Source organism: Dermochelys coriacea, chromosome 12, assembly GCF_009764565.3.
Source record: "Dermochelys coriacea isolate rDerCor1 chromosome 12, rDerCor1.pri.v4, whole genome shotgun sequence".
NCBI lineage: Eukaryota > Metazoa > Chordata > Testudines > Dermochelyidae > Dermochelys > Dermochelys coriacea.
This window is the reverse complement of record NC_050079.1, coordinates 26,499,225-26,526,692: the sequence shown is the minus strand read 5'-3', so window position 1 is coordinate 26,526,692 and position 27,468 is coordinate 26,499,225. Positions and strand designations below refer to the sequence as shown.

General features: G+C 39.8%; 1 protein-coding gene across 6 annotated transcripts in view; it reads left to right on the top strand.

Moving 5' to 3' along the window:
• Positions 1-27,468, top strand: part of CDH5 (cadherin 5) — a 68,437-nt gene that overhangs the window by 21,433 nt on the left and 19,536 nt on the right. For 5 of the 6 annotated variants that reach the window (XM_043495312.1, XM_038368421.2, XM_043495315.1 and 2 more), the window contains 7 exons: positions 12,233-12,434; positions 17,707-17,995; positions 18,086-18,202; positions 22,052-22,219; positions 22,720-22,907; positions 25,824-26,077; positions 26,819-26,961. In XM_043495312.1, the coding sequence (XP_043351247.1) occupies positions 12,233-12,434; positions 17,707-17,995; positions 18,086-18,202; positions 22,052-22,219; positions 22,720-22,907; positions 25,824-26,077; positions 26,819-26,961 (1,361 nt within the window). Of the gene's footprint in view, positions 1-10,118; positions 10,254-12,232; positions 12,435-17,706; positions 17,996-18,085; positions 18,203-22,051; positions 22,220-22,719; positions 22,908-25,823; positions 26,078-26,818; positions 26,962-27,468 lie in introns of all 6 variants that reach the window. The other variant, XM_038368422.2, reaches the window with a different exon arrangement.

Sequence of the window (27,468 nt, the reverse complement as noted above, 5' to 3'; positions counted from 1 at the left end):
CAGTCCTAGGCTGGTACAAGGACAGATTTCCAACTGTTGTTCTCTTTCCTGAGGATGGGAGTGGAGGGGTCTTTTTCACAAGTATTTCCCAAAGCTACAGTCAATCCTAACCCACATTAACAAGGTGTTTTCAAATTGATCATCCATAGTTCAGATTAAGGGTTGACAGATATGTTTAAGTGGTCACCATGACTTTCAGAATGAAAATACCCCCAGGATCCTTTACATTTTGCAGCGTAAGGTTTCTCAATTGCAAACAAAATCAATTACTTCCTAGATGTACATCCTAAATATAGTTTAACAATGAGCATTTGATGTTAAAAAAGCTACAATCATTTTGCTCAGCAGTTTCCTACACATTCGCGTAGAATGAGGAATGCAGTGTGTGTAGCTCATACAACGATGCAGAATAAAGGGACAGGAAAAAAAACAAAACACATATCACTATGACATGAAGGTCCTAACACACCACTTTCCAACCATGTTACAGCACTACAGAACAAAAGTAACTGCTTAATACTGAAAAGTAACTTTGGAATACATCCGACTACATTACCTCCCAAAATATTGGCTTAATAGAACATTCAGCTAATCATGTGGTGTCTACTTTTCTATCACTAACAATTGCTTCTCTTTTGATGTACCTACTGACAGTTGGTAAGAAGTAATGGGAAACAATTTATATGTAATTTCAAGTTCTCCAACAATTTGAATGTTAACTTTCCCTGACAGTCCTTTGTACTGTAGAAAGGAAGATTCAGAAGGAAAATTTGGCAGCTTTGCTACATGATATAAACTTCTCCATCTGATATGAAAGTCAGTTCCAAAGTTAGCTAGTAATAACGTGATTTTAAAATTGTTCTAGAGAACAGCCTCAGAAACATTAACTCTACACCTTGTACAATTTAAGAATACAAAGGCAGAGGGGACTGCATGTTTGGTTTGAAACTTTTCCAAATACAGGGAACTGAAGTAGTACCTAAAGATTTCTCTGAGCTGGCTCATTTGTCCCTGTGTTGTACTCAGAGCTGATTGAAACATTTCAAGTGAAACATTTTTTCATTCAAAAGATGGGGCTTTGTCTACGTCAATGTTTTCCATGTGAAAATACTGATTTCAGCAGAAGTTACTGTCACGAAAATCAAAACATTTCATTTAATTGAGCCAGAACATTTTGTTTCAGGTTGGGTTGACATTAATCTTTCCATCTGCCTGAACTGTCATATTGCCTTCTACCCCCATTCATCCCTGTGGGCTGTGCTTCCTTGCCCGACTACATCTCCTGTGATGCACAGAGCTTCCCCTTGTGTCTAAGTAGTTGCTCCCATGATGAACTGAGGCAGCTCAGGTGGACGCAGAGTAATATCAGCTGAACAAAACAAAATAGGAAGTTTTGATTCATGAATGTTGAAACGTTCTTATGAACAGTATCAAAACAATGTACTAATGTAATTTTTTTCCTTCCATGAAAAGTTTTGATATTTCATGTTTTTCTGATTTGGATGAAAATTAATGTTAAAATATCAGAATTTTCCTATGGGACTGAAGTAGTATATACCTTGATACCATTCATCACCATGTATTTTTGACCGGTTTCCATGCCCCATTTAGGGCTTATATCCCGCCCTCTGTCCCTGTTTCCATAGGCATCAAAGTTTGGCAAGATCAGCCATTTTGAAAAAAAAATTGATTATATTTTGTGTTTGAATAGCGGGTATGTTGCATGCTTGTGCTTTGATACATTTGATTGTTTCGAGAAAAAGGTTGAAAGAATAGGGAGAGAGTACAAAGATTTAAAAAAGAAAGCTTTGGTAAGTTTTAGAGGAAAAAAGGAAAAAGGTTATTTGGTGAGGTTGGGTAAGGAGAGGTTATTTTAAAGACCTACTTTGGCATGTTATTAAAGAAATAGAAAGAGTTTAAAGAAAAAAATATTTTTTTAAAGGGATAGTCTGAAAGAATAAAGGCAAGTTATTGAAGAGAAGAGAGATTTTTTGGTGAGGTTTAGTAAGGAGAGGTGTTTTTAAAGGACTAGTTTGGATTATTAAAGAACAACAATTTTTGAGATAAATGTAAAAGGTGTAAAATGTAAATATAAGAGTAGATTAAGAAAAGAGCATTTAAAAAGAAATAAAGAAAACTGTTTAGTAAGTTCATGATAAAAATATAAAGGTTGGTTAGGAAACATTTAAAATAAGGGTAGGTTAAGAAAAGAGCATTTAAAAATATTAAATAATATTGAAAAATAGATAAACAAATATGGCAAAAAGGGCATTTACTAAAGCAGAAACTATTTAGTAACCACATGGTAAAAATATAAAGGTTGGTTAAAAAAGAAACATTTAAACTATTAAATACAAGGATAGATACAAGGATAAGAAAAGAGCATTTGAAAGGAGTTACATAAAAGAGAAAACACAAACATAGGCAGAGAGAGAACAGTACAAGAAAAGGGAAAAGAAAGCCCTTTTGCAAAGGCAGACAGCATATCTTTGAGTCAGAGAGATCTTCCAAGTGTTTCTAGGGAAAGAGACAACTTCCCAGGTTCACAGCCCCTCAGGCTTCTAATCACTGCCTTTGGATTGGCCCAATCAGATGTTGTTCTACAGCAGTGTCATGGAATTCATTTTCCTGCACCAATCCTATAGTCCCAAGGTTTTTAAACAAGAGCCATCTCTTTCCCACCCCACACCTTAACTGCCTTATTCTCATCTTTAAAAAAAAAAAAAAAAGACCCCAAGCATTTTTCCCCACCATGTAGCCCTTTTACATAGGGGCTTTAATAAAAGTTAAAACCATAAGTCCTTAGTAACAAACAATTTTTAAAAGTTTCCCCCTGTTTTAGACTAACATGGTCATTTTTAGTAATAACAATTTGAAGCTGCAGCAAAATCCCTGTTACCAAAAACAGCATCTGTGAGTCAGTGGATCAGAGATAAGAAGGCTGCTTCTTCCCCAAACTTTTTAACAAGTGCAAGTAAAAGATATATTATGTCTTGTAAAGGAATGAACATTTGAAAAGACAAGCCTATATGAAGACACATCCCTTCATTTAACATTTTTACAGGTGTGTTTCAATAAAATAGAACATGCAAAAACACCCCAGGTTTAAAACCACAGGTCCTTAGTAACAGCCAGTTTATATTCCCCTTATTCTGTAAACCAGTGGATCAGAAAGAAGAAGTTTGTTAAAAAGTGGGGAAAGAAACACACACAAGTGAAAGTTATATTAAGTTTTGTAAAGGCATAAATACTTTAAAAGACAAGCCTATATGAAGACAGAGCCCTTTAACATTTTTACGTTTCAATTTAAAAAAAAAAAAAAAAAGAAAGAGAGAGAGAGAGAGAGAGAGAGAGAGAGAGAGAGAGCAGAAAACACCCCAGAGTGAAACCACAGAACCTTAGTAACAGCTAGTTTATAGGTTTCAGAGTAGCAGCCGTGTTAGTCTGTATTCGCAAAAAGAAAAGGTAAGCCACCAAATGCATCCGATGAAGTGAGCTGTAGCTCACGAAAGCTTATGCTCTAATAAATTTGATAGTCTCTAAGGTGCCACAAGTACTCCTTTTCTTTTAGCTAGTTTATATTCCCCTTATTCTGTAATCCAGTGAATCAAAGAGAAGTTTATTTTCCTCCTCACTTTTTAACAAATCCATGCAAAAGCTATATTAAGCTTTCATTTTCTTAGGACTTTTGGATTTTAGTATGAATTTTTCTGTTGCATTATCAGAATGTCTTTGTTTTTATATGTGTGCAACCCGTGTGCTGAGACACAAGTACAAACTCCTGTGTTTGTTTTGGGTCCATACATTTTATTAAAATAATACAGCACAGGTGGGAGCTGTGGCTTTCTCTACATTTTAAAAACAGATAAGACTAAATTAGGCTAGCCAGTGATCCATGCACTATAGCAGGGATCGGTAACCTTTGGCACACGGCCCGCCAGGGTAAGCCCCCTAGCGGTCTGGGCCAGTTTGTTTACCTGTTGCATCCACAGGTTCAGACGATCACGGCTCCCTTTGGCTGCAGTTTGCCACTACAGGCCAATGGGGGCTGCGGGAAGTGGGAAGCAGGGCTGGGGAATTTTGAGGGGAGACTGGGTGAGGAAAGTGGTCAGTGGAAGCATGTGACTAAAAGAACCAGGCAGAAGAAAAGACGGGCTAGTGAAGGAGAAATAGAGCTTAGGACCAGGTTTGCAGAGTTGGAAAATGAAGAAGGGGCTCAGCAGGTAGTTGCTGAAGGTGGAAGGGTAAGGAAGAAGAGAAGAGAGGCTAGTCCTATAGGAAAAGGGGAAGAGTCAAGGGAGACTACACCAAATATGAGCCCCTGGGGGATACAGGATGGGTTGAAGAGGATTATAAAGGGAAAACAGGAATGGAAAGAACTTGCATTCAGAGGGAACAGGGGAGAGACTAGAGAATAGCACTGTCACCAGAAAAAGGCAGGTCTCAATAAAGAGTCCCCTATCACATAGAAGAATAGACAGGCCTGTAACCAGAGCAGATCCAGAGAATAGAAGGGTGTGCTGTCTTCTGCATGCTAAGATACGGGATGTAGACCTGAGGTTGAAAAGGATCCTAAAGGGAGCAGGAAAGAATCCCCTAATTATTCTTCATGTAGGAACAAATGATACGGCTAGATTCTCGCTGGAAAGTATTAAGGGAGACTATGCTAGGCTGGGGAAGACGCTTAAGGAAATTGAGGCTCAGGTGATCTTTAGTGGGATCCTGCCTGTTCCTAGAGAAGGGCAACAAAGGTGTGACAAGATTATGACTGTCAACAGATGGCTTAGGCAGTGGTGCTATAAGGAGGGCTTTGGGATGTCTGGCCACTGGGAGGCATTCACAGACAGAGGGCAGTTCTCTCAGGATGGACTTCATCTGAGTAGGGAAGGAAAGAGACTTCTAGGATGGAGGCTGGCACAACTGATAAAGAGAGCTTTAAACTAGGAATTTGGGGGAGATGGTTGGGAGATGTCCAGGTAAACTCCAAGCCAGATTTTAGCATTGAGAGGGAAGAAGATGAAGTAAAAAAGGATACAGCCGTCGGTAGGAGAATGTATATAAGGAGCGAGGGCGAGTGGCCATTTTAGATTTAATTTTGGTGAGTAGCGAGGACCTCATAGAAGAAATGGTTGTAGGGGATAATCTTGGCTCAAGTGATCATGAGCTAATTCAGTTCAAACTGAACAGAAGAAGGATTAACAAAAATAAATCTGCAACTAGAGTTTTTGATTTCAAAAGGGCTAACTTTCAAAAATTAAGGAAATTAGTTAGGGAAGTGGATTGGACTGAAGAATTTATGCATCTAAAGGTAGAGGAGGCCTGGGATTACTTTAAATCAAAGCTGCAGAAGCTATCGGAAGCCTGTATCCCAAGAAAGGGGAAAAAATTCATAGGCAGGAGTTGTAGACCAAGCTGGATGAGCAAGCATCTTAGAGAGGTGATTAAGAAGAAGCAGAAAGCATACAGGGAGTGGAAGATGGGAGGGATCAGCAAGGAAAGCTACCTAATTGAGGTCAGAACATGTAGGGATAAAGTGAGACAGGCTAAAAGTCGAGTAGAGTTGGACCTTGCAAAGGGAATTAAGACCAATAGCAAAAGGTTCTATAGACATATAAATAAGAAGAAAACTAACAAAGAAGAAGTGGGGCCGCTAAACACTGAGGATGGAGTGGAGGTTAAAGATAATCTAGGCATGGCCCAATATCTAAACAAATACTTTGCCTCAGTCTTTAATAAGGCTAAAGAGGATCTTAGGGATAATGGTAACATGACAAATGGGAATGAGGATATGGAGGTAGATATTACCATATCTGAGGTAGAAGCGAAACTGAAACAGCTTAATGGGACTAAATTGGGGGGCCCAGATAAAATTCATCCAAGAATATTAAATGAATTGGCACCTGTAATTGCAAGCCCATTAGCAAGAATTTTTAATGAATCTGTAAACTCAGGAGTTGTACCAAATGATTGGAGAATTGCTAATATAGTTCCAATTTTTAAGAAAGGAAAAAAAAGTGATCCGGGTAACTACAGGCCAGTGAGTTTGACATCTGTACTATGCAAGGTCCTGGAAAAAATTTTGAAGGAGAAATTAGTTAAGGACATTGAAGTCAATGATAAATGGGACAAAATACAACATGATTTTACAAAAGGTAGATCGTGCCAAACCTACCCGATCTCCTTTTTTGAAAAAGTAACAGATTTTTTAGACAAAGGAAACACAGTGGATCTAATTTACCTAGATTTCAGTAAGGCATTTGATAGCGTGCCACATGGGGAATTATTAGTTAAACTGGAGAAGATGGGGATCAATATGAAAATGGAAAGGTGGATAAGGAATTGGTTGAAGGGGAGACTGCAACGGGTCCTATCGAAAGGCGAACTGTCAGGCTGGAGGGAGATTACCAGTGGAGTTCCTCAGGGATCGGTTTTGGGACCAATCTTATTTAATCCTTTTATTACTGACCTTGGCACAAAAAGTGGGAGTGTGCTAATAAAGTTTGCAGATGATACAAAGCTGGGAGGTATTGCCAATTCGGAGAAGGATCAGGATATTATACAGGAGGATCTGGATGACCTTGTAAACTGGAGTAATAGTAATAGGATGAAATTTAATAGTGAGAAGTGTAAGGTTATGCATTTAGGGATTAATAACAAGAATTTTAGTTATAAGTTGGGAACGCATCAATTAGAAGTAACGGAAGAGAAGGACCTTGGACTATTGGTTGATCATAGGATGACTATGAGCTGCCAATGTGATATGGCTGTGAAAAAAGCTAATGCGGTTTTGGGATGCATTAGGAGAGGCATTTCCAGTAGGGATAAGGAGGTTTTAGTACCATTATACAAGGCACTGGTGAGACCTCACCTAGAATACTGTGTGCAGTTCTGGTCTCCCATGTTTAAAAAGGATGAATTCAAACTGGAGCAGGTACAGAGAAGGATGATCCGAGGAATGGAAAACTTGTCTTATGAAAGGAGACTCAAGGAGCTTGGCTTGTTTAGCCTAACTAAAAGAAGGTTGAGGGGAGATATGATTGCTCTCTATAAATATATCAGGGGATAAATACAGGAAAGGGAGAGGAATTATTTAAGCTCAGCACCACTGTGGACACAAGAACAAATGGGTATAAACTGGCCACCAGGAAGTCTAGACTTGAAATCAGACGAAGGTTTTTAACCATCAGAGGAGTGAAGTTTTGGAATAGCCTTCCAAGGGAAGCAGTGGGGGCAAAAGATCTATCTGCCTTTAAGATTCTACTCGATAAATTTATGGAGATGGTATGATGGGATAATGTGATTTTGGTAATTAATTGATCTTTAAATATTCAGGATAAATAGGCCTAATCCCCTGAGATGGGATATTAGATGGATGGGATCTGAGTTACCCAGGAAAGAATTTTCTGTAGTATCTGGCTGGTGAATCTTGCCCATATGCTCAAGGTTTAGCTGATCACCATAATTGCGGTCAGGAAGGAATTTTCCTCCAGGGCAGATTGGAGAGGCGCTGGAGGTTTTTCACCTTCCTCTGTAGCATAGTGCACGGGTCGCTTGAGGGAGGCTTCTCTGCTCCTTGAAGTCTTTAAACCATGATTTGAGGACTTCAATAGCTCAGACATAGGTGAGGTTTATTGTAGGAGTGAGGGTGAGATTCTGTGGCCTGCGTTGTGCAGGAGGTCAGACTAGATGATCAGAATGGTCCCTTCTGACCTTAGTATCTATGAATCTCTGAATCTAAGTGGCGGCCAAGCCCACGCCGCTTCCCATAGCACTGACTGGCCTGGAGCAGCGAACTGCGGCAAGTGGGAGCCGCGATCACCCGAACCTGCGGACGCAGCAGGTAAGCAAACTGGCCCAGCCCACCAGGAGGTTTACCCTAGCAGGCCGCATGCCAAAGGTTGCTGATCCTTGCACTATAGTCTGCCTTAGCAAGGCTCCAAGGGTTACCCCTTCAGTTTGCTTGGTTTTTTTTTTTTTTTTTTTTTTTAAACACAAACTTCTTTCCTAACTTTTTAAAACACAGTTAAAGTTTTAACAAATGGTGAGATTGCATTGAAAGATACTTTGTGAAAATTATAACAAATATTTTATTCCATTTATGGATTGTAAAAAGACAAAAACCATCACTTTGTGACTGCATGAAGCTCAGAGATAGCCTATCTGAAGAACACCCCCATCCTTGACTTTCCCCCCATACTTTTAAACACTTGCTAAACATGCAGCATTTTCTTATATTAAGTTTTTGTTTTTTGTTTTTTTTTTTTTTTTTTTTTTAACATTTAACATGAAAATACAGCATTGACTGAGATGTAACATAACATGACCTTTGTTAAGGATATTCTGTATGCAGTGAGGCCTATTTGAAGCATTATGTTTGTTTTTTTAAAAGTTTAACATGAAAAAGCAGTATTGACTGAGCTGTAACAAAACAAGGCCCTTATTAGGGATATTTTGTAGAAGTTTAGTGAATTAAAAAGGCTTAAGATACTAGCCTATCCTTTTAAAAATAGGTTTTTTTAAAGTACCAAAACAGCAACTGGGTAAGAATATGAGAACTGACAACTGAGGGGAGAAAAACAAAAACAAAATAAACAAGATTGCTTTTTAAAGTTTGGATTTATACAAAAACAAGAAAAAATTAGCTTATGTAAAAAAAGTTAGCTTTAAAAAAAAAAAAAAAAAAACACAGAGATAAGGAGTCTTCCTCCCCACCCTGCCACACACACTTTTCTAACCCCACCCCCAACCACCACCACCACCTCTCTCCTCTTTTCTAATGTTTTTTAAAAATCTAAACTGAGGACAAACAAATTTTTAAAAAAGCCACAGCCACTGAGATCAGCCCATTGGAGTAAGGAAGCTGACCATAGTTTTAGGGGGGGGAATGTTGATAACTCTTAGTGAAACCATTTCATAGGCAGCCATTCTGTGTTAGTTGTTATGCTTTAGCACGGGCAAGCGTTTGTCAGTTGGAAACGCTTTCCCACTTTATGAGGTATTACCTCCTACATCCTATCAGAAATATTAACAAAAACAAACTTAAAAGACACTTTGTAGCAATGCCTGCAAAGCAACAATTATAATTTTGTTGTTCATTATCTTGTCTAAACTCCTAGAGAATATATTTTTGTTTTTATAAAATCCTTTTATGCAAACTGTAATCCTTGATGATGTACAGCATTAAATAATATGAAACAGTAGACAAGAGACCCAAGACATGGTTGAAGTCTGAAGGGTCATGATTAAGTCTTGATGCAGAAGGCCTGGAGGGGAAATGGAAAGGTACAGCCGAAGCAGAAGATGGTATGATTTAAGAGGAGTTCTGAGGCGGATTTGCAATGGTCCAGATGTCCCAACAGCCTACATCACTAATCCACATGCACCAGGGCTGTGTGTGTTGGGTGGGCCTTTGTTAGAGCAACAGGATGCTCGTATACCTCTTGTTGTTAAACTGTAACCTAACTGCATGTATACTACGGGGACAACATGCTTCTCTTTTGACAAACCCCACACCCCTTAAACTCCATAAAAACATGCTTCACACAGTTATTTTCAACTGACATTTTATTTTACAATACATGCTGTGCTGTTCCCAAAAGACACTCTAACTGTTAGTGTTTTTCCTTAGTAAGATTTTGTAATTTGCTGAACAAAGACGACGTTCAACATTTCGCATTAAACATTTTTCTGCCGGTTTGATAATTTAATCTAAAATGCTATTTGGGTCCTCGGCCTCTGTCACTTTGTCCACCAAATTTGCCCCTAGAGCTAAATGTTCCCCGGTTAAACAGAGGCATTGCAGTGCCTATCCCAGCGTGGTGATATTTAAACACACTCTCCATACACAAACTATCACTAATTTCTTTAAATTTTACAGTTCACATCATCTAAAGACCAGTACATGCAGTCGTGATGTCTCTGACCGGGGGCATCTATGGTGCACCCAGGACAATCCTCATTTTGTTTCTCAGGCAATGCTTGATGATTCCATGCAAAACCACTTGCACAATTGCACACATCAATTTTATGGTTACGAACTCACACATGCTTAATACCAAATTTCTTCCTCAACTTTAGATAGTACAGGCCTATAAAATAAGCATCCCTTTCTGTTTCAGCATTCCGTTGAGCATCTGGTTTTGGTTCTGGGCAAAAACAGCTCGGGCCCAATCTACTCAGCCCTTTGGAGTAGTCAGCGTCCAGAACCTCCAAATCCTCTGAAGGACCATCAGTCAGCTGCTGAAAAATTCACAGTAAGAAATAAAGTGCAGGCATCTTTGTACTTTTTCATAACCTGATTTAAAAACCTTTTACACCGTGTGTCAAGAGACCCCTTCCGCATGCCGCATGCAGCTTTTAAAAACAACAAAACAACAAATGAAATATGTCTCTGTGCAGGCTTGATCAAAAAGGCTCTAGCCAACCAAGCATTGGTGAATGGGTCCCTGCCAAACTATCCCTTGAACTTTCTTACATACAAGGTACCTGTGCCTCGTCTCCATACAGCCCTTTGATTCGTTTGGGTTCTCCTGGCCAGGGTTCGGAGTCTCAAACAAATCTTGGCCCAGCAGTCTGGCCTCGTGTTTCTCCACCGCGTCGTTCTTGCAGGTCCATGCATTGTTAGCTATCCCTGTTTCCCCGCTCCCATCACCAGTCTCAAATACTGTTTGCCACAATGGTGTGTTTGTTTCTTCAGGTCCCATAGCAGCAACTTTTTAATGTCTCTTCATGAGAGGCCTGACTGCTGATGTTGGCCAGGGACTTCTAGGTGCAGCCATCTTTAATCATCAGACCTATTTAAATAGAAGCTTCTCCTTACTTAGGGAGGGAGGCCGCCCGATACTCTTACCAATAGTTTAGGGCTGCCATTGCTTTCCCTCCCTAAAACATAGGGGCAAACTATTTTCTCACTATAATTTAGTTTTATAAACAGGGTCTCTGTGTTTTTAACCCTGGGATGTTTCTGCATGCTCACTTTTTATTGAAACATATGCAAAAGTGCTAAATGAAGGGATGTGTCTTCATATAGGCTTGTCTTTCCAAGTGGTCATTCCTTTACAAGACAAGAATATAACCTTTACTTGCACTTGTTAAAAAGTTTGGGGAAAAAGCAGCCTTCTTATCTCTGATCCACTGACTCAAAGATGCTGTTTTTATGTGGCAGTCATTAAATCTTTTGCTAACAGGGGTTCTGCTGCAGCTTCAAATTGTTCTTACTAAAAATGACCAATGTTAGTCTAAAACATAGGGGGAAACTTTTAAAAATAGTTTGCTATTCAGGGCTTATGGTTTTAACTTTTATTAAAGCCCCTATGTAAAAGGGCTACATGGTGGGAAAAATGCTTGGGGTCTAGTTTTTTTTTAAGATAAGAATAAGGCAGTTAAGAGCCATCTCCCTCCTCCACCCATCTTTGTTTAAAAACCTTGGGACTATAGCATTGGTTCAGGAATCGCGATTCCCAGTGGCCGCAATTCGCTGCTCCAGGCCAATGGGAGCTGCTGGAAGCGGCGCGGGCCAAGGGACGTACTGGCCGCTGCTTCCAGCGGCTCCCATTGGCTTGGAGCAGCGAACCGCGACCACTAGGAGCCATGATTGGCAGAACCTGCGGATGTGGCAGGTAAACAAACCTGCCTGGCTCGTCAGGAGCTTTCCCTGCACACGCAGCGGAACAAGTTTGGGAACCACTGCTCTAAACCTTACCAAAGCTTTTTTTTTTTTTTTTTTTTTTAAAAAGTCTTCATGCTCTCACACTATTCTTTCAACCTTTTTCTCTAAACAATCAAGTGTATCCAAGCACAAGCACGCAACATACCCCCTATTCAAAACAAAAACTAATCTTTTTTTCAAAATGGCTGATGGTGCCAACAGAAACAGGGACGGAGGGCAGGATATAAACCCTACATGGGGCGCAGAAACCTTTCAAAAATATACATGGTGATGAATGCTATATACTACTGATGGAAATTCCGTTTTTTGATCAGCTTTAGTTGTACTGTAATGAATTGGCCTGATACTCTAGGGTAAATCCAGTAACTTCAGTGGAGTTAATTGTGACCTATATTAGTGTGTGAACAAAGGTAGGCTCTGCAGGGTTATAGGTTTGGATGTTGAGCTCAGCCAGAACCAATGCTGAACCTTCATGAATTTGGCCATCTCTAGCAACAATTTACCATTGCTTAAGAAATCTCTGTTCTATATTCCCTACTGTTCATATTTTACAATGTTTTCTAGGTTGCAAAAGAAGATGAAAACGCTTATTCTCCTTTTCTCCCTGATCTTGGCTCCAGCCTCCACTTACACAGAAGATTTCAAGACAAAACTAAATCTTTCACCAAACAATAACAGTCATAAACGATTTAAGAGAGAATGGATCTGGAATCAAATGCACATCATGGAAGAGATTAATTCACCATTACCACATCACGTTGGAAAGGTAAACAACAATGTATTAGCAATCAGTCAGCAGTTACTAACTAGGGTGAATTAATACCATCCAAAAGCATGATGAACAGTGTTACTTTTTGACACTGTAGATGTGATAGAAGAAAGAAGAATTGTAATGTAGTTTTAATCCCAAACTAACAGGATAGGGGTAATGGTAAATTGAAGATTTATAATAAACCCAGAAGAATGTTACAAAAATAAAATTACTTTATTTGTAAAATACAAAATCAGTTTTATAGATTGGTTGGGCATCTGTGCAACTGGGGAGTATGTTGGTGGCATACAGATGTAATGGGATGAATTGTAAATTAGTTGCACTAAATATTAAACTGAGATGCAGTAAAATGGTAGTGCATCTTCTTCCTGAGGCACAGGCCAGAATTCCGTCTTTTAAGGGCCATATTTTCTGCTGGTGTAAATTGGCCCAGCTCTGTTAACTTCAGTGCAGCTACACCAGTTTACTCCACCTAAGGATCTGGCTCATGCTTCTAAGTTCTAAATAAATGTATTAAGTGAACTTGTGCTTTTGTTACAATATTCATAAATTCTGACCGCTATTCTCCTTTTACAGGGAAAGTGAGTATGATGAAGTGAAGTGGTTGTGGGTGGTTCAGTATCAGAGACAAAACTTGATTACCAGAGAAACTGTATAATTCTATAGACAATAGAGAAATGATTAGGTAGTTTAGCATGCCAGTCTCTCTCCCTAAATACACATTACTACTTCTCATCCCCCAGTGACTGTACATTAATATCTGGTTATTTAAGGAGAGTTAGGAACCCAATTTACAGCCTGCTTTGGGAATTGTGGAGTTAGTGATAAATGCCTGCAGTAAGCGGGGATAGTTTTACAAGATTATTTAATAAATTCTCTCTCTCTCTCTCTCTCTCTCACACACACACACACACACACACACACACACACACACGATCACTCATTTAAATTTAAGTATCTTATTTACCCTCTACTCTGACTCTCCAAAGTCAATTCTGCTAAAACAACCTATAATCTGCAACTTTGATAGATTTATGTGGCAGTCATGAAACAAATTATCCTACAGAGCATTTTGAGACAACAGTTGATCCACCAACAAGCAACATGGTCTATTTTGAGAATCCAGTTTTACTGAAAATAGATTTAATCTGTTCATTGTGCAGCAGAAATTGCATATTCTAATTACTCCAGGGTTGCCCCCTAAAAACCACATATGACATTACTGAACTTGTGCATCATTTTTAAAATGACAATAAAGCTCCGATATGCTTAATGTATAATTGTAGATTCATGCGTCTGCATTTCATTAACAACTGTAGATACCAATCTGTGAAGATTAAAAAAATGAAGAGTAATTTGAATGAGATGCTTTATTTGTGCACATCTTTTTTTTAATTATGCCAGAAGTCAAGATGTGCAGAGTATATTTGATGCAAAAAACAAAAACTTGTGTTGGGTGCTCATTTAATTTGATGATTTGTTATTTCTGCACACATGAATTATAAACAGCTAATAGAGCAACATAGCTAAGGAATGGATGTAGTCAGTGTAAATAAATCAGAATTCAGAAGTTAATGCGTTTATTAATAGATTTTACCCTCACCAAGCACCTGATTCAAAGCTCAGTGAAATCAATAGGAGTCTTTCCATTGATTTCAGTCTGTGTTGTATTGGGCCCAAAATACAAATGTAGCAAATCTCAAGAAAGTTCTTTCTGCTTATTACTTTATGGATTTCTTTAACACGTCTTAATTTCAAGAGTCATAGGTCAGATCTACAACTTTACTGCAAATCCAGGGGAAACTACCTTTCCAAAAATATATTACCAGATCTTCAGCTTCTAACAGTCTCAGAAGAGTTTAAGTCCTACCACTTATATCTGCAGGCTCCCTAAATTATACTGTATTTAGACTAGTGTCATTATCACTCAATCAACTTATTTCTCTGTGCATGGCAAATTTGCATATTCTAATTAAACAACTGTGTTGACTGCAAGTCTCTGTAATAAGAAAAATCAGTCACCATGACATATAAAATGTCTCATGAACACTAGATGAATTAAATATACTAAAAGGATACAATTCTAACCTGTCAGCCATTCTCCAGGCATGCTGCATTCATGGCTAATCTCAAACAGGTTGTCAATTTTTGTGTTTTGTTTTATTCATCAAGCTATCAAACTAGAATCATGAAAATTTGGCAGCTAAACCTGACATGCATGCTATATATTTCAAGAGTGAACATCATTTGAAAGGTTCCACGCAAAGGGTGGAATTTTAGGCCATTGCCAACCACTCTTGAAATTTACTCTTGTTAGACTTAATGTAAAAGTTGACAATGGACTTTAAAAGGCAGAAGAGTTATACCAGCACTCAGTGGTTTGATTATACCGCCTTAGATGCAGTTATGATATTGATTTGTTTGATTCTGCTTCTTTTAAAAGAAAGCCTACAGTTCTCAGATTAGACCAAAACGGGGGGGTGGAGGGGGCTGTGTTTGGAAATGTTGTAGTCCTCAGGTTTCATCACAATTTAGTAAAAAAATTAATTGGTTTTAAAAAAGAGCCTTGACCTACTTGCAAATTCATTTTCTTTCTATAGGGCATTGCTCATAAAATCCTATGATTAACTGCACATCACCCTGGCAAAGTTCTTCAAATGTAGTCCTTCAATTTGAACAAGTTTGACACTTTTCTGATAAATGCAGCTGTACGTTTTCTTCCCATGTACGACAATCAGCAACTGTCAGCTTGCCTTGGCAAAATGAAACAGACTTTTCTGGATCAGCGCTGTTTACTGGCGGAGAGAGAGAGAGAGAAAGAGGCCATAGGGTATTCTCAGCTAACACAGGCATTTCTGTTTCATTTCAGACCAATTCATTAGGAGATTGAGGAGAACCCCTCTATTCCTGGTGCTGTCCTAAATAAGAGAATAATTCACTTTGTATGGTGCTCTGTGGTCTTCCAGCAGTGGAATACTTTTGATTACTTTTGCCAAGTCTGCATTCAGTGCATTGAACTGAACACTTAAGTCTTTAAATAAAGGCCACAGCAGCAGGCATGTAAAATTGAGTGACAGCAGTAGGAATATGCTCATACAGTTTGATTTTATTTTTTATCACATGGAATGCTTTCCCTGTAGGTTCATCCCCACGATTTTAGCAAAGGCAATTTTGGAAGTCCCTGTGCTTTACATTGAATCAGTAAAATAGAAATTGAGAGAGAAGGCAAAGAGTATGCCCCTACCTTTAATATGTGGTGGGAGTATTCTTCCATGTGCTAATAGGACAACAGTGGAATGGGAAATTTACATCACCAAGTATAAGAAGAAAGGTTTCAGAGTAGCAGCCATGTTAGTCTGTATTCGCAAAAAGAAAAGGAGTACTTGTGGCACCTTAGAGACTAAAGTTTATTTGAGCATAAGCTTTTGTGAGCTACAGCTCACTTCATCGGATGCAGGGATGTGCCTACAGACAGCCCCCCAATCTGAAGCAAATACTCACCAGCAACCACACACCACACAACAGAACTACCAACCCAGGAACCTATCCTTGCAACAAAGCCCGTTGCCAACTCTGTCCACATATCTATTCAGGGGACACCATCATAGGGCCTAATCACATCAGCCACACAACCAGAGGCTCGTTCACCTGCGCATCTACCAATGTGATATATGCCATCATGTGCCAGCAATGCCCCTCTGCCATGTACATTGGCCAAACTGGACAGTCTCTACGTAAAAGAATGAATGGACACAAATCAGACATCAAGAATTATAACATTCAAAAACCAGTTGGAGAACACTTCAATCTCTCTGGTCACTTGATTACAGACCTAAGAGTGGCTATCCTTCAACAAAAAAGCTTCAAAAACAGACTCCAACGAGAGACTGCTGAATTGGAATTAATTTGCAAACTGGATACAATTAACTTAGGCTTGAATAGAGACTGGGAATGGATGAGTCATTACACAAAGTAAAACTATTTCCCCATGGTATTTCTCCCCCCCACCCCACCCCCCACTGTTCCTCTGATATTCTTGTTAACTGCTGGAATTAGCCTACCTTGCTTGTCACCATGAAAGGTTTTCCTCCTTCCCCCCCCTGCTGTTGGTGATGGCTTATCTTAAGTGATCACTCTCCTTACAGTGTGTATGATAAACCCATTGTGTGCGTCTCTCTCTCTCGTGTGTGTGCGCGCACACACACCAATCTCCCCTCTGTTTTTTCCACCAAATGCATCCGATGAAGTGAGCTGTAGCTCACGAAAGCTTATGCTGTAATAAATTTGTTAGCATATTGAGGTTCTACTGCTATTTGGGTTGTAGTAGTAAGAAATAATAAAAATATATTAATACCAGGGTGTGACAGATGATCCACCACTCCAAGAGGCCCTGGATTCCATGGGTGAAATCCTGACCCTATTGGGCATTTTGCTATTGACTTCACCCCATGATCCAAAACCTGTGATAAGTGGAACGCTTGCCTAATGATCATAGCAATCTGAAGTTGACTGCATAATATTTCCATTACAGAAATTATAAAAATCCTCAACTGTTCATCAAGTCCATTTATTCAGTTGAAATGTCACATACTTGCTCTGGTTCAACATTTGAGTAAGGTTTACAAAAGTGGCATTAAAACCAAGAAACTTAAGCCCAGATCTTCAAAAAACTAACTAGTGATTTCGGATGATTAATAAGGTTTCCTAAGTTAAGGGGGCCAAACGATCAGAGGGTGAGAGCTGGGCACTTTCTGGAAATGAGAAAGTCATTAGTCACTTTTGAAAGACTTGGGATAAGACAACATTATTGGAAAAACAAAACTGATGAGCGTTTCCAGTCTCCGCATTTAGGTCTGAAAATTCAGGCCATTTTTAGTGGGACAATGTATCTTGCTAATAGCTGGATCGAACTTATGAAAAAAGAGTTGCTAGGAAGAGGTGATAGTGGAAAAGCGATATAGGCATCAAATGGCCTCAAAAACCTAACTGTAAAGTTTGGTGGTGCACTTCTGGGTGTATATAAATCACACCTTTCTGATTGCAATTTGGATAACTGCCCATGCTTCAAAGGGGAAATGAGGCAGGAATTCCCTAATTTATACTTGATTTGTGCAAACCAGCAATTGCAAATTATTTATAGATGAACTAAAGTAATGGCTTTAGCTAGTTGCTGAATTTATCTGTGTGAATATTATGTACACCTCCAGGCTGAAAGTGTTCCGTTTTCAGATTTTAAAACTCACTTAACTTCAATTATGCTTTCTAGATCACATCAAGTGCAAGAAATAAGAATGCTATGTATGTTCTTGAGGGGGAATATGCCAACAGCATCTTTAAAGTCCGTGAAGACACTGGAGATGTGTATGCATTTGAGAGGCTGGACCGAGAAAAGAAATCAGAGTATGAGCTGACAGCTCTCTTTATTGACAGAACCACCAACAAATCACTGGAGCCACCATCCAGATTTATCATCAAAGTCTATGATGTTAATGATAATGTTCCTGTGTTTGTACAAAAAGCATTCAATGGTTCTGTCCCAGAAATGTCACCAGTAGGTAAGTTCTTTGACTACTCATTTCTCCTTATGTTTCTGTTTAACAGAGGGGATTTTTAGTAAATGTGTCCTTTGATAATTCCTTCTCTAGGAACTTCAGTCACCAAAGTGACAGCAGTGGATGCTGATGACCCAACAGTTGCAGGTCATGCCACAGTCATATACCAAGTTATTCAAGGAGAGCGCTATTTCACGGTTGATGAATCTGGTAGGCATGACACACTTTTCGACTTTTACCATGTACATTACAAAATGTCACACGTTTAAGCCTTCATCATTCTAGCCAAGCTGGAAAAGGAGTTGGAAGTTTAGTCATCAGCAAGAATGTATGTATTCCTAGAGAGGTTTTGTTCTGGTACAGTGACAAAGTGCCACTGTCTGTATTATTTAGGAATGTAAAAGCAAACTGAAAAACCAAAAGGACATTTGTGTTCCAACTGCTGGAGGGGGAAGGTAAAGGCACAATAGCTCAAGGCTGAATTGAGCTGAATTTAGCCAACAACTTCCGTTTCGAGCGGGATATAATTCATGCCACTGACCAGCAGTAAGAACAAGATAGTACAGAAACACTGCACATCACTGAAATTCTTAAACCTGTTATAGGGCAAGGGGTGGCTGTATCCTAGACCCTTCACTCAATCTCTCCATGGGCACCACTAAGCGACAGGCCCATGCCTGTATTTCTCTCAGAGTGGAATCCCACAAATAAGCCCACTTTTAGACCGGGTCCTCATGTCACAGTATCCCTATTCGCCACCCAGGAGTCCTCTGCTACAGACTTCTCTGTCACTGCATTTGCCAGCTGGTCACAGCTGCCAAAGGGAACAGCCTCTTCAAAACAAAAAGTATTAATAATGAATCCATAGGAACATAAGAGAGAGCGAAAAGGTTAACACAGTATGCATATAGGCTTTTGTTATCTCCCGTAAATCTTTACTTGCCTAAATGTGCAAGTTTGTCCCAGGACAAGACAGTCTGCACCTCTCCAGCCTCTGCCCCCATCTCAGTCGGACTTTCATTGTCTTCCCTCTACAGAGCTCATAGAGAGGCAATCCTTTTATCTGTGTCAAAGTGTCTTTGTCCTGGGACCCCTGAACCTAACTAATCCAGTTTATGGATCTCACTGGGGGGATAAGAGGTAGACTTCCAGCAGTTGATTTGGCCCTTAAGCACTGACAATTGAGTTAGTCTTGTCTGCCTTACTGGAGATTTGTAAAACCACTCAGGATTGTAGTTATATATAAAAATATTGTGTTTACCTCTATTTTATGTCTACCATCATGTTGTCTGCTATATGGGGCAAAGAGTTCTCCCACCATCTTCATACTAACAACAAGGCATGGATTCACTAATTTTTCCCAATAAGTGCAATTGTCACCTTTTTGATGATATAGTACAGCAGGAGGGTTCCTATAAATATTCAAAACTATTGAAATACATTATTTGAATTATGTAAATGAACTTTACCATTTCCCAGAATGTTTATGCATATAAATAATAGCTTCAAGCTGAGGTTGTGTCTATAGATTAACTAAAAGGAAGTCTGACAGCTTTTCCAGACACCCTTTGAGATAGTGTACAGCACGCAATTTTTTCACCACCCACAATCAACTGATTTCCACTAAAGAAAAAAGGATACATCATTTGTTGAATGCCATATGACTTCCATTGTTACAGTAGATACATTCACGTACAAAGCCGTGGCAGTTTGGCTGGATGTACACGCATGCAACATAACGCTGAACTTGACTTCTCCAATAAGTTCATGGAGACCTTGCTCTGCAAGCCCTCTAGGACCTTTGTGGAGCTATTGCTACACGTTAATGTGCTTGATCTGCCAATGTTCTCCGTGTCCAGCCACACCTCAGATTATTCCCATGCTAAATAGAAATAGGAGGCAGCGCATGAGCCTGATTATATCCAGATGCACATAAAATACTGCTTCTACAGAGTACATGTACACACTTTAAGGGGCTTTACCCTTATTCCCAAATACCTGACCATTTGGCCTCTACATTTGTTTCCTAATTCATTCATCATACAATAAACATGGCTATTAGATGTATGTGTTTAAACCAGTAACATTATTCCCAGCAGTACACTATGCAAGGATCCATTACTTTTTCCAGCTGCAGTACCTCTACAAAGGATATCTATAATAGGAGAATACCATTTAGCCAGTGTTTGTGGCTTTGTAATCAAAATATTCAAAAATTCAAAATAGTGGATGGAGATATACAAAACATCCAAAAAATTCCATCATCTAGAAATCAGATTTCTAACCACAGCATTAGAAGCAATAGCCAAAATGCTACTTAAAGCCAATACCAGAAGTACACAGGGGGAATCTAACTGAAGATTGCCAAGAAGTGAAATATGCTAGAATAAATGTGACAGGTTGGACCCCCCACTTTGGGGTGCCACCTGATATATTAGGATCCCAGTGAGCCCACCAGCCGAGGCTCCCTCACCCTGTCCCACTGCGCGTGCGCACGTGCGCACACACACACCCCCACCCACCCCGGTAGGGACACACCCAGCTGTAGAATCACACAGAGTCTGCAATCAGCAGTTTGTGGAAAGACTCAGCTCGGGGAATTGCCCAACATTCTGGTGCACACCCCTTCTGGAGTGTAAACCCAAAATTATATTGTCTTGCACTGTATGGAGATCTATACAGCGTAAACTCATGAAATTCGTTCTCCCCTATCCCCCAGTTATGAATCGCACAAGCCAGGTTTTAGAATCAACAAAAGGTAAGTTTAACAACTTCAAAAAAAAAAAAAGCTAGATTTTAAGTGATTATCAGGGATAGAAAACATTAAAGCAGATTACTGAGCAAACAAAACAAACATGCCAACTAGGCTTAATGCATTAAAGAAATTAAACTACAAATAGTAATTTCTCACCCTAAGTGTTGTTTTATGCAGGTTGTAGAGTTTCTTGAAGGTAAACTGCACTGCTTTCAGCATAAATCTCCTTGTATACCCTTCACAGGCTGACCTCTCTCACCTGGGCTCAGCTGCTGTCCAACCCACCCTTCCAGCTTAGTTCCTTTGTTTCTTCAGATGTTTTCAGCAGTTTTCCTTCTTGGGAGAGGCAGGCAGTGGAGAAGAGCTAAGATTAACTCATTCCCCAGCCTTAAATAGCCTTATACATTGCAGGAATCATTTGTTTCCTAGTTTGACCCCCACCTCTTCTAGTGGAAAAATACCAGAAGTCCAAAATGATGTCCAGTACCAGGTGACATGATCACCTGACCCTGCAGCATTAAAGCAGCATCCAAGGAAACTTCTCAGAAAGGAGGCTAGATTAGCATCTTCAAAGTTTTAGTGTCCTTCCTAAAGGCCCATCCAGGCTGTTTGTATACTGTCTGGTGGGCATTCCCCAGGTGAAAACACAGCTGTATTTATTACATAGAGATATTGACTAACTTCAGATACAGAAATGATACATTGATACAAACTGGATAATCACATTCAGTAAATCATAACCTTTCCAATAAACCTCACATGACCCATCTTGCATAAAACATATCTTAGTTGTGCCACATTCAGGGCTGTCCTTACCCATATGCAAAGTATGCAGCTGTGTAGGGCACCAGGAAATTGGGCAATTGCCTGGTGCCCTGCGCAGCTGCGTGCTGCTCCAGCTTTTCCTGCCCCGCTCCTTCCCCGCCCCAGCCCTGCCTCTTCCTGCCCCTGTTCTGTCCCAGCCCCGGCCCCACTCCCCCAAGGACTGCAGCAGGGCTGGGCCTGCACTCACCAGCAGCAGGAAGTGCAACGACCAAGCCCCAGCCACACCGCTGGTGAGTGCTGGGGGGTGGTTCCCCCCTACCTCCCAAGACAGCCCCACCCTCCGCAGAGGCCTGGGGCCTGCCCCCTGCTCCTCCCACAGAGGCCTGGGGCCCACACACACCTCTCCCCAGGGGCTGGGCTGCGTAGGGCCCCAGAATTGCTAGGGATGGCCCTGGTCATATTCATCTCATAACAATATTTCTATGAGGAATATGGGGCATAACATCACAAACTGATCCTTTTTAATGTGTTTCTTAAAGGAGTGATTTCTACAGCCACAGCTGATTTAGACAGAGAGACTCAGTCTACATACGAAATTGTTGTTAAAGCAAAAGATTCTCCAGGGCTTCACGGTGGGGATTCAAGCACTGCTACAGTAATCATTACTTTGTCTGACATCAATGACAACTTCCCAACATTTAAACAGCGTAAGTTGTGAGAGTAATTTTTTGTTTGTTTGAAAGGCATGAACAGGCATGATTAAAACAAATGGTTTCATCAGAGTTTATCCAATCAAGATTTATTGCTTTATAAAAATTGCTAAAATCTCTCTTGAATTGATCAGAACTTCCTCCATTCCTGATTCCTCATTCCCCCCACCCAGCACTGTATGCTTAAGTTTGATTAAAGTCCCTGAATTTTGCAATTAAGCTATGATGCACATCCTGGGCAGAATAAATCCATTCAGTGGTATCTTGTTCATTCTGTACTGCACTTGACATTTTTGAGCATCAATGCAGTTTTTAAAATTAAAAACTTACTTTGTCTGCAGGGACAAATCTCAGTATTCTCTGTGAAATTATTTTCTTGTTACTAAACATAAATTGAGATGAACAATTGATTAACAGAATTCTCACTTGAAGGTGTGATGTTTAGGGGGCTGTGGTTTTTAATTTAATTTATTTATTTATTTATTGTTTTAAAACAGAATCGTTCCACTTTAAAGTCCCTGAAAACGTTCGAGTAGGAAGTGAAGTTGGCAGATTAAAAGTAGAAGACATTGATGAGCCACAAAACAGAAACACGAAGTATAATTTTGTCAGAGGACACTATAGAGATACCTTTGAAATTATACCAAATGCATTCACCAACGAAGGAATAATTAAGCCAAAGAAGGTACAATTCCTAGTGACAAAGAAAAATGTGTTTGTTGTGTTGACAATTGATATCTAGGCTAGCTATACTCTAAAAGCCAATATGAACAGAAAAATCCAAATTTTTTTTTTTTAGTTTCAAGGTAACATACATATTAAGTGCATTGATTCGGTATTATTAGTAGGATAAAACACTCATTTTCCCCCACACAGTGTATAACTGAGACTTACCTGATCAGATGCCAGATTGCACACCTCAGATTCCCCTCAGCTTGGTGTCTTAGTTTCCCCTGTCCTTAGGTATTTGGATAGCTTGGTGGGCCAGTGATTTTAATGCTTTGACTTTCCGGACCCCCTTCTGGAGTCAAAGTCCAAATGAAGTGAAAAATTCAAACTCTTCCAGTTAATCTCTTTACTTCTTCCTTCTCTAAGGTTTTTCAGCACTTTGTCCTCCCTGAGTCTTCACTGCCTTTCCCACCCTTTCCCCTGCAAACAGGAGGGTTTCCGCACTACCTCCCGGCACTGTGGTACGGGCTCCACAAGGCAGGGCCTTCCCCAAAACCCTGCCTTCAAGCTCCCAAACCTGCATCACTAGTATTAGGGACATTTCATCATTAGCTTCAGCACTACCAACCCCAAGAATTCAAAAATCATGACTCAGCCCCCCCCCAAAAATCATGATACTACTTTACATTATAAATTCAGTTCTGTTTTTATTTGCTTCCTAGTTCCTGAGCTGTTTTTTTTATAGATAGATACACACACACCATGTTTTCAAGTTTGTTTTTGTTTTTTAAATGAAGCTGAGATTCTCAGATCCCTCTATTCCAGCATCAGGGTCTTAAACAAAGACTTTGTAAAAATCATAAGAGCTGGTAAAATTGGCCTTGTCACTAGGCCTCCTCCATGGCCTCTTCCTGTGGTGTTCGGGGATCCCACAGTGCTGAAAGTGGCGAGTGCTTGCAAGATTTATTGTGATTTATTCCGAGTTGGTTTCTAATTGGCTGAGCATAACAAGAGCTTCATGATGCCCCACCCAAATGCTATCTGGGAAGCTCAGCCCTTAAAGGCACAGCTGCTAGTACTGCAATTCCCAGCACACCTCCACCAAACTGCTGCTCTTCCCAGGTCTCTAAGCATCTCCTACTCCCTGCAGACCTCTCCCAGTGTGGGGAAAATGCTGCTGCTTAGATTACAAAGCAGGTATGACTCTTCCTCACCTGCTCTAGCACATGATCTGGAAGAAGGTGGAGGTGGGGGGAAAAGGGGAGTCGGGACTTGAACTACTTAAAGGCTCAGTTCATTGTTTGAAGTACATAACGGACAAGAATCATCCATGGTGTGATTTCACTGGAATTGGTGGAGTTTCCAGAAGAATGAACTTGTCCCCATGTTTATGTCTCAGAGATAAGTTTGCCCTGTCCTCCAAGGCAAAACGTCAATGCTTATGTAACAGTTTCAAGGCCATTGTCCCTGCCACTATGTCCAGTCATAAGTTTAACACCTTTATCAATATTTAATTAGCATGTTTCAGATTAGTGTATTATATGAGGAATACTGGGTATCTCAAACACTGCTGTCTACACCTACACTATCTACAAGGTGGAGATGGACTCAACCTTCAAAATTAGAGATGGTTGGTGTTTTTCTTAAAGCCCCAGCTCTTACAGTAATGTGATTGCAGGAGAATCTCAGATTTCATTAAAAAATAGGTTTCTAGCATTTATGGTTGAAGAAGGAAGAAAAATGTGAACCCTAAAAACAAAATGAGAAGACAAAGAAATATACCCACATTTTTTTTACTTATCAAAATCTCATGATTCTGACGACTTGTTACATGGTTTTTGAATGATCAGACAGAATACCAACTCAGAGATTATGAGCATCTCAACATTCACAGCTGTTTGGAGATGTTTTATTTTCTTGAATCCTGTGCAGGCTGTGAAGTCTCTCTCCAACGTTCAGGTCAGATCCAAGCTTTTTTGATTCAGGCCCATGTGTAATCACTCCAACTATCAGTATGGTTCTCAACCGTTCCTTCCAGACTGAAGCAGCTTTTCAGTAGGAATCCTGAATATACACACTTTATAGTGTTAGTGAGTTCAAGTTACAGCAAGATGAGATGAAATTTGCAGCATTCCTAAATTTGCAGCTTTTAAAAAAAAAAAAAAAAAAAACACCAAACAACAACAAGACCACACTTGAAGGCATGGTGCTAATAGGATACAGAAAATGGTGCTAATAGGATACAGAATTTCTGGCTACATTAAAGCACTGATAATATTGCACCACTCCAAACTTATGGCAAAATGTCCAAATCTCTCCTGAGTTTAATTGCTCTCACACATGTAGCACAAACGCTGCAATCTACACTGCACACAGTGAGCAAGTTTGGCTGAGAGGCCTATCATGGCCGGCCTCTCTTTGGTAGGTAGAGCACCAACAGACCTTGGGCATCCTACTATTAGCTGGATTGCTGGCTGTAGTTTACAGTTCAGGGTCTCGGCTCTCAGGCAAGAAAGCCCCATCTCCTGCCTTCAATGAACGTGGAGAAATGTAATTGGGAAGGGCAGAGATGTGGATTTCAGCCTCACCTTTCAAGAAAGGAGATAGCTCAGATCACCCTAGACTAGCTATCCTGCCTACGGTCAGAGATAGCTGGCTCTGACTGAAGCTTGTAGCCACAGAACTGTAAACATAAAACAGACTCAATTATGTGCTGAATTTTGAATAAAGACTAGATTTGTGAAAAAGTCATAAGCTGCTCAAGTAATAAATGCACATAAAATGGGAGAAATTCACTGAATAAATGATTCCCTGATAATCTAGTTCCGTTACAACATACTAGCATTTCCAAATCACACATTCCAGTACAGTGCTTTAGTTTGCATATATAGCATTTTTATTACTGACTGAGAATGTTTCTCTTTTCATTTAGCCATTGGACTATGAAAAAATAAAAGAGTACAAGTTTGACATTGAAGCAACTGATCCAACGGTTAATATGCGTTTCTTCAAGCCTGGTGGGCCAAAGAGCATTGCAGCCGTTACCATTGAAGTTCTTGATGTTGACGAGCCTCCCATCTTCTCTCAACCATCCTATGTTTATAAAGTAAAAGAAAACTACCTCCCAAAAAACCCACTTGGTACAGTTTTGGCAGTAGATCCTGATGCAGCAAAACGGAAAATTAGGTAAATGATGCTGAATACTACATCAGTTCCCAGCAAACGACATTGTTAAATTCTCAACGTTTTAAAGATAAGGAAGTTGGCCAAATTTTCAGAACTGTGTATGCAAAAATGCATAATCTGCACGCATACACACACGCACGCACACAATAACTGCACAAAAGTTAAGCATCTGGGCACTTGCACATGCAATTACCACATATGGTCACTATGATAGCACATGTGCATTATGCCTATGCAGATTAGCAGACAAGTGAAAATGCACAATTCTGTAGGTTTTACTTTATGTTTTTGTACAATTATTGTTGCAATTTTTTATATTGCAACTACTGCCTTGGCATGTATAGTCTCCAAAATTAAAACAAAGTGAACTAATTTAAAATCAGCAAAGGAGTAATAAATAAATCTAAACAACAACAAATTTGGTAAAATTTTCTAGCTGACAAGATATATTGGGCTAATTACTCTATTTGGGCCTAGGTAATTTTGGGGGGAATTTCTATCTGGTGAGGAGGGCTGGAAGAGAAGAAAATATTTCTCTGCCACGTGTTTGAAGCTGTTTAAAATGTTAGTCCTAGAGGAGAATGGTTAGCAAAGCACTTGGTAAATGCAAATCATCAGATCTGCAGTTTATCAAACAATTTTGAACAACTTCCAGACCTTCTGCTATGAATCACTGAAATTCTACACATGGTGTTACTATTCTTGTTTTGTTGAGGATTATCCTTTTTAAATAAAACACAGATATACCCTCCGAAGATCCAGCCCTAGTGGGGACTATGTCAAAGTATCCAATAGTGGAAATATCTTCATCTCAAAGCCTCTGGACAGAGAAGCCAGTGCCTGGCATAATCTAACCGTGGCAGCTCAAGAAATCATGGCAGACAGTAAGTGTCAACTAGAAACCTGTTTCATTGGAGGAGGGGGGGGAAGTCAATACATTTCTTCTGAATGATCATAGTTTGAGAGAGAGAGGAAAAAAAAGCCAAACAAAAATTTAAAAAACCTGTCAACATTTGACACAAGCTAATGCACCCCTTTGATCAAAGTGCCTATGTTTGCTTTAGAATGCTTTTGCATTGCAAATGTTCAAATCCGACAAATGTCTACTTCAGCAAGTAAGCAGAGTATGCTTTTTCCAGAATTTGGCCTATTATTAGTATGCAAATTCACTCATCGCATTAACCAGAATATACCTTGTTTCTTTAAGCTAGTCAAGGGTTCTCAAACGTCATTGCACTGCGACCCCCTTCTGACAATAAGAATTACTACATGACCCCAGGAGAGAGGACCAAAGCCCAAGTCTACCCAAGCCCCTCCACCCCAGCTGGAGGGACCAATGCTAAAGCCCCAGCCCCGCTGCCCCGGGTGCGGGGTGCAAAGTCAAAGCCCAA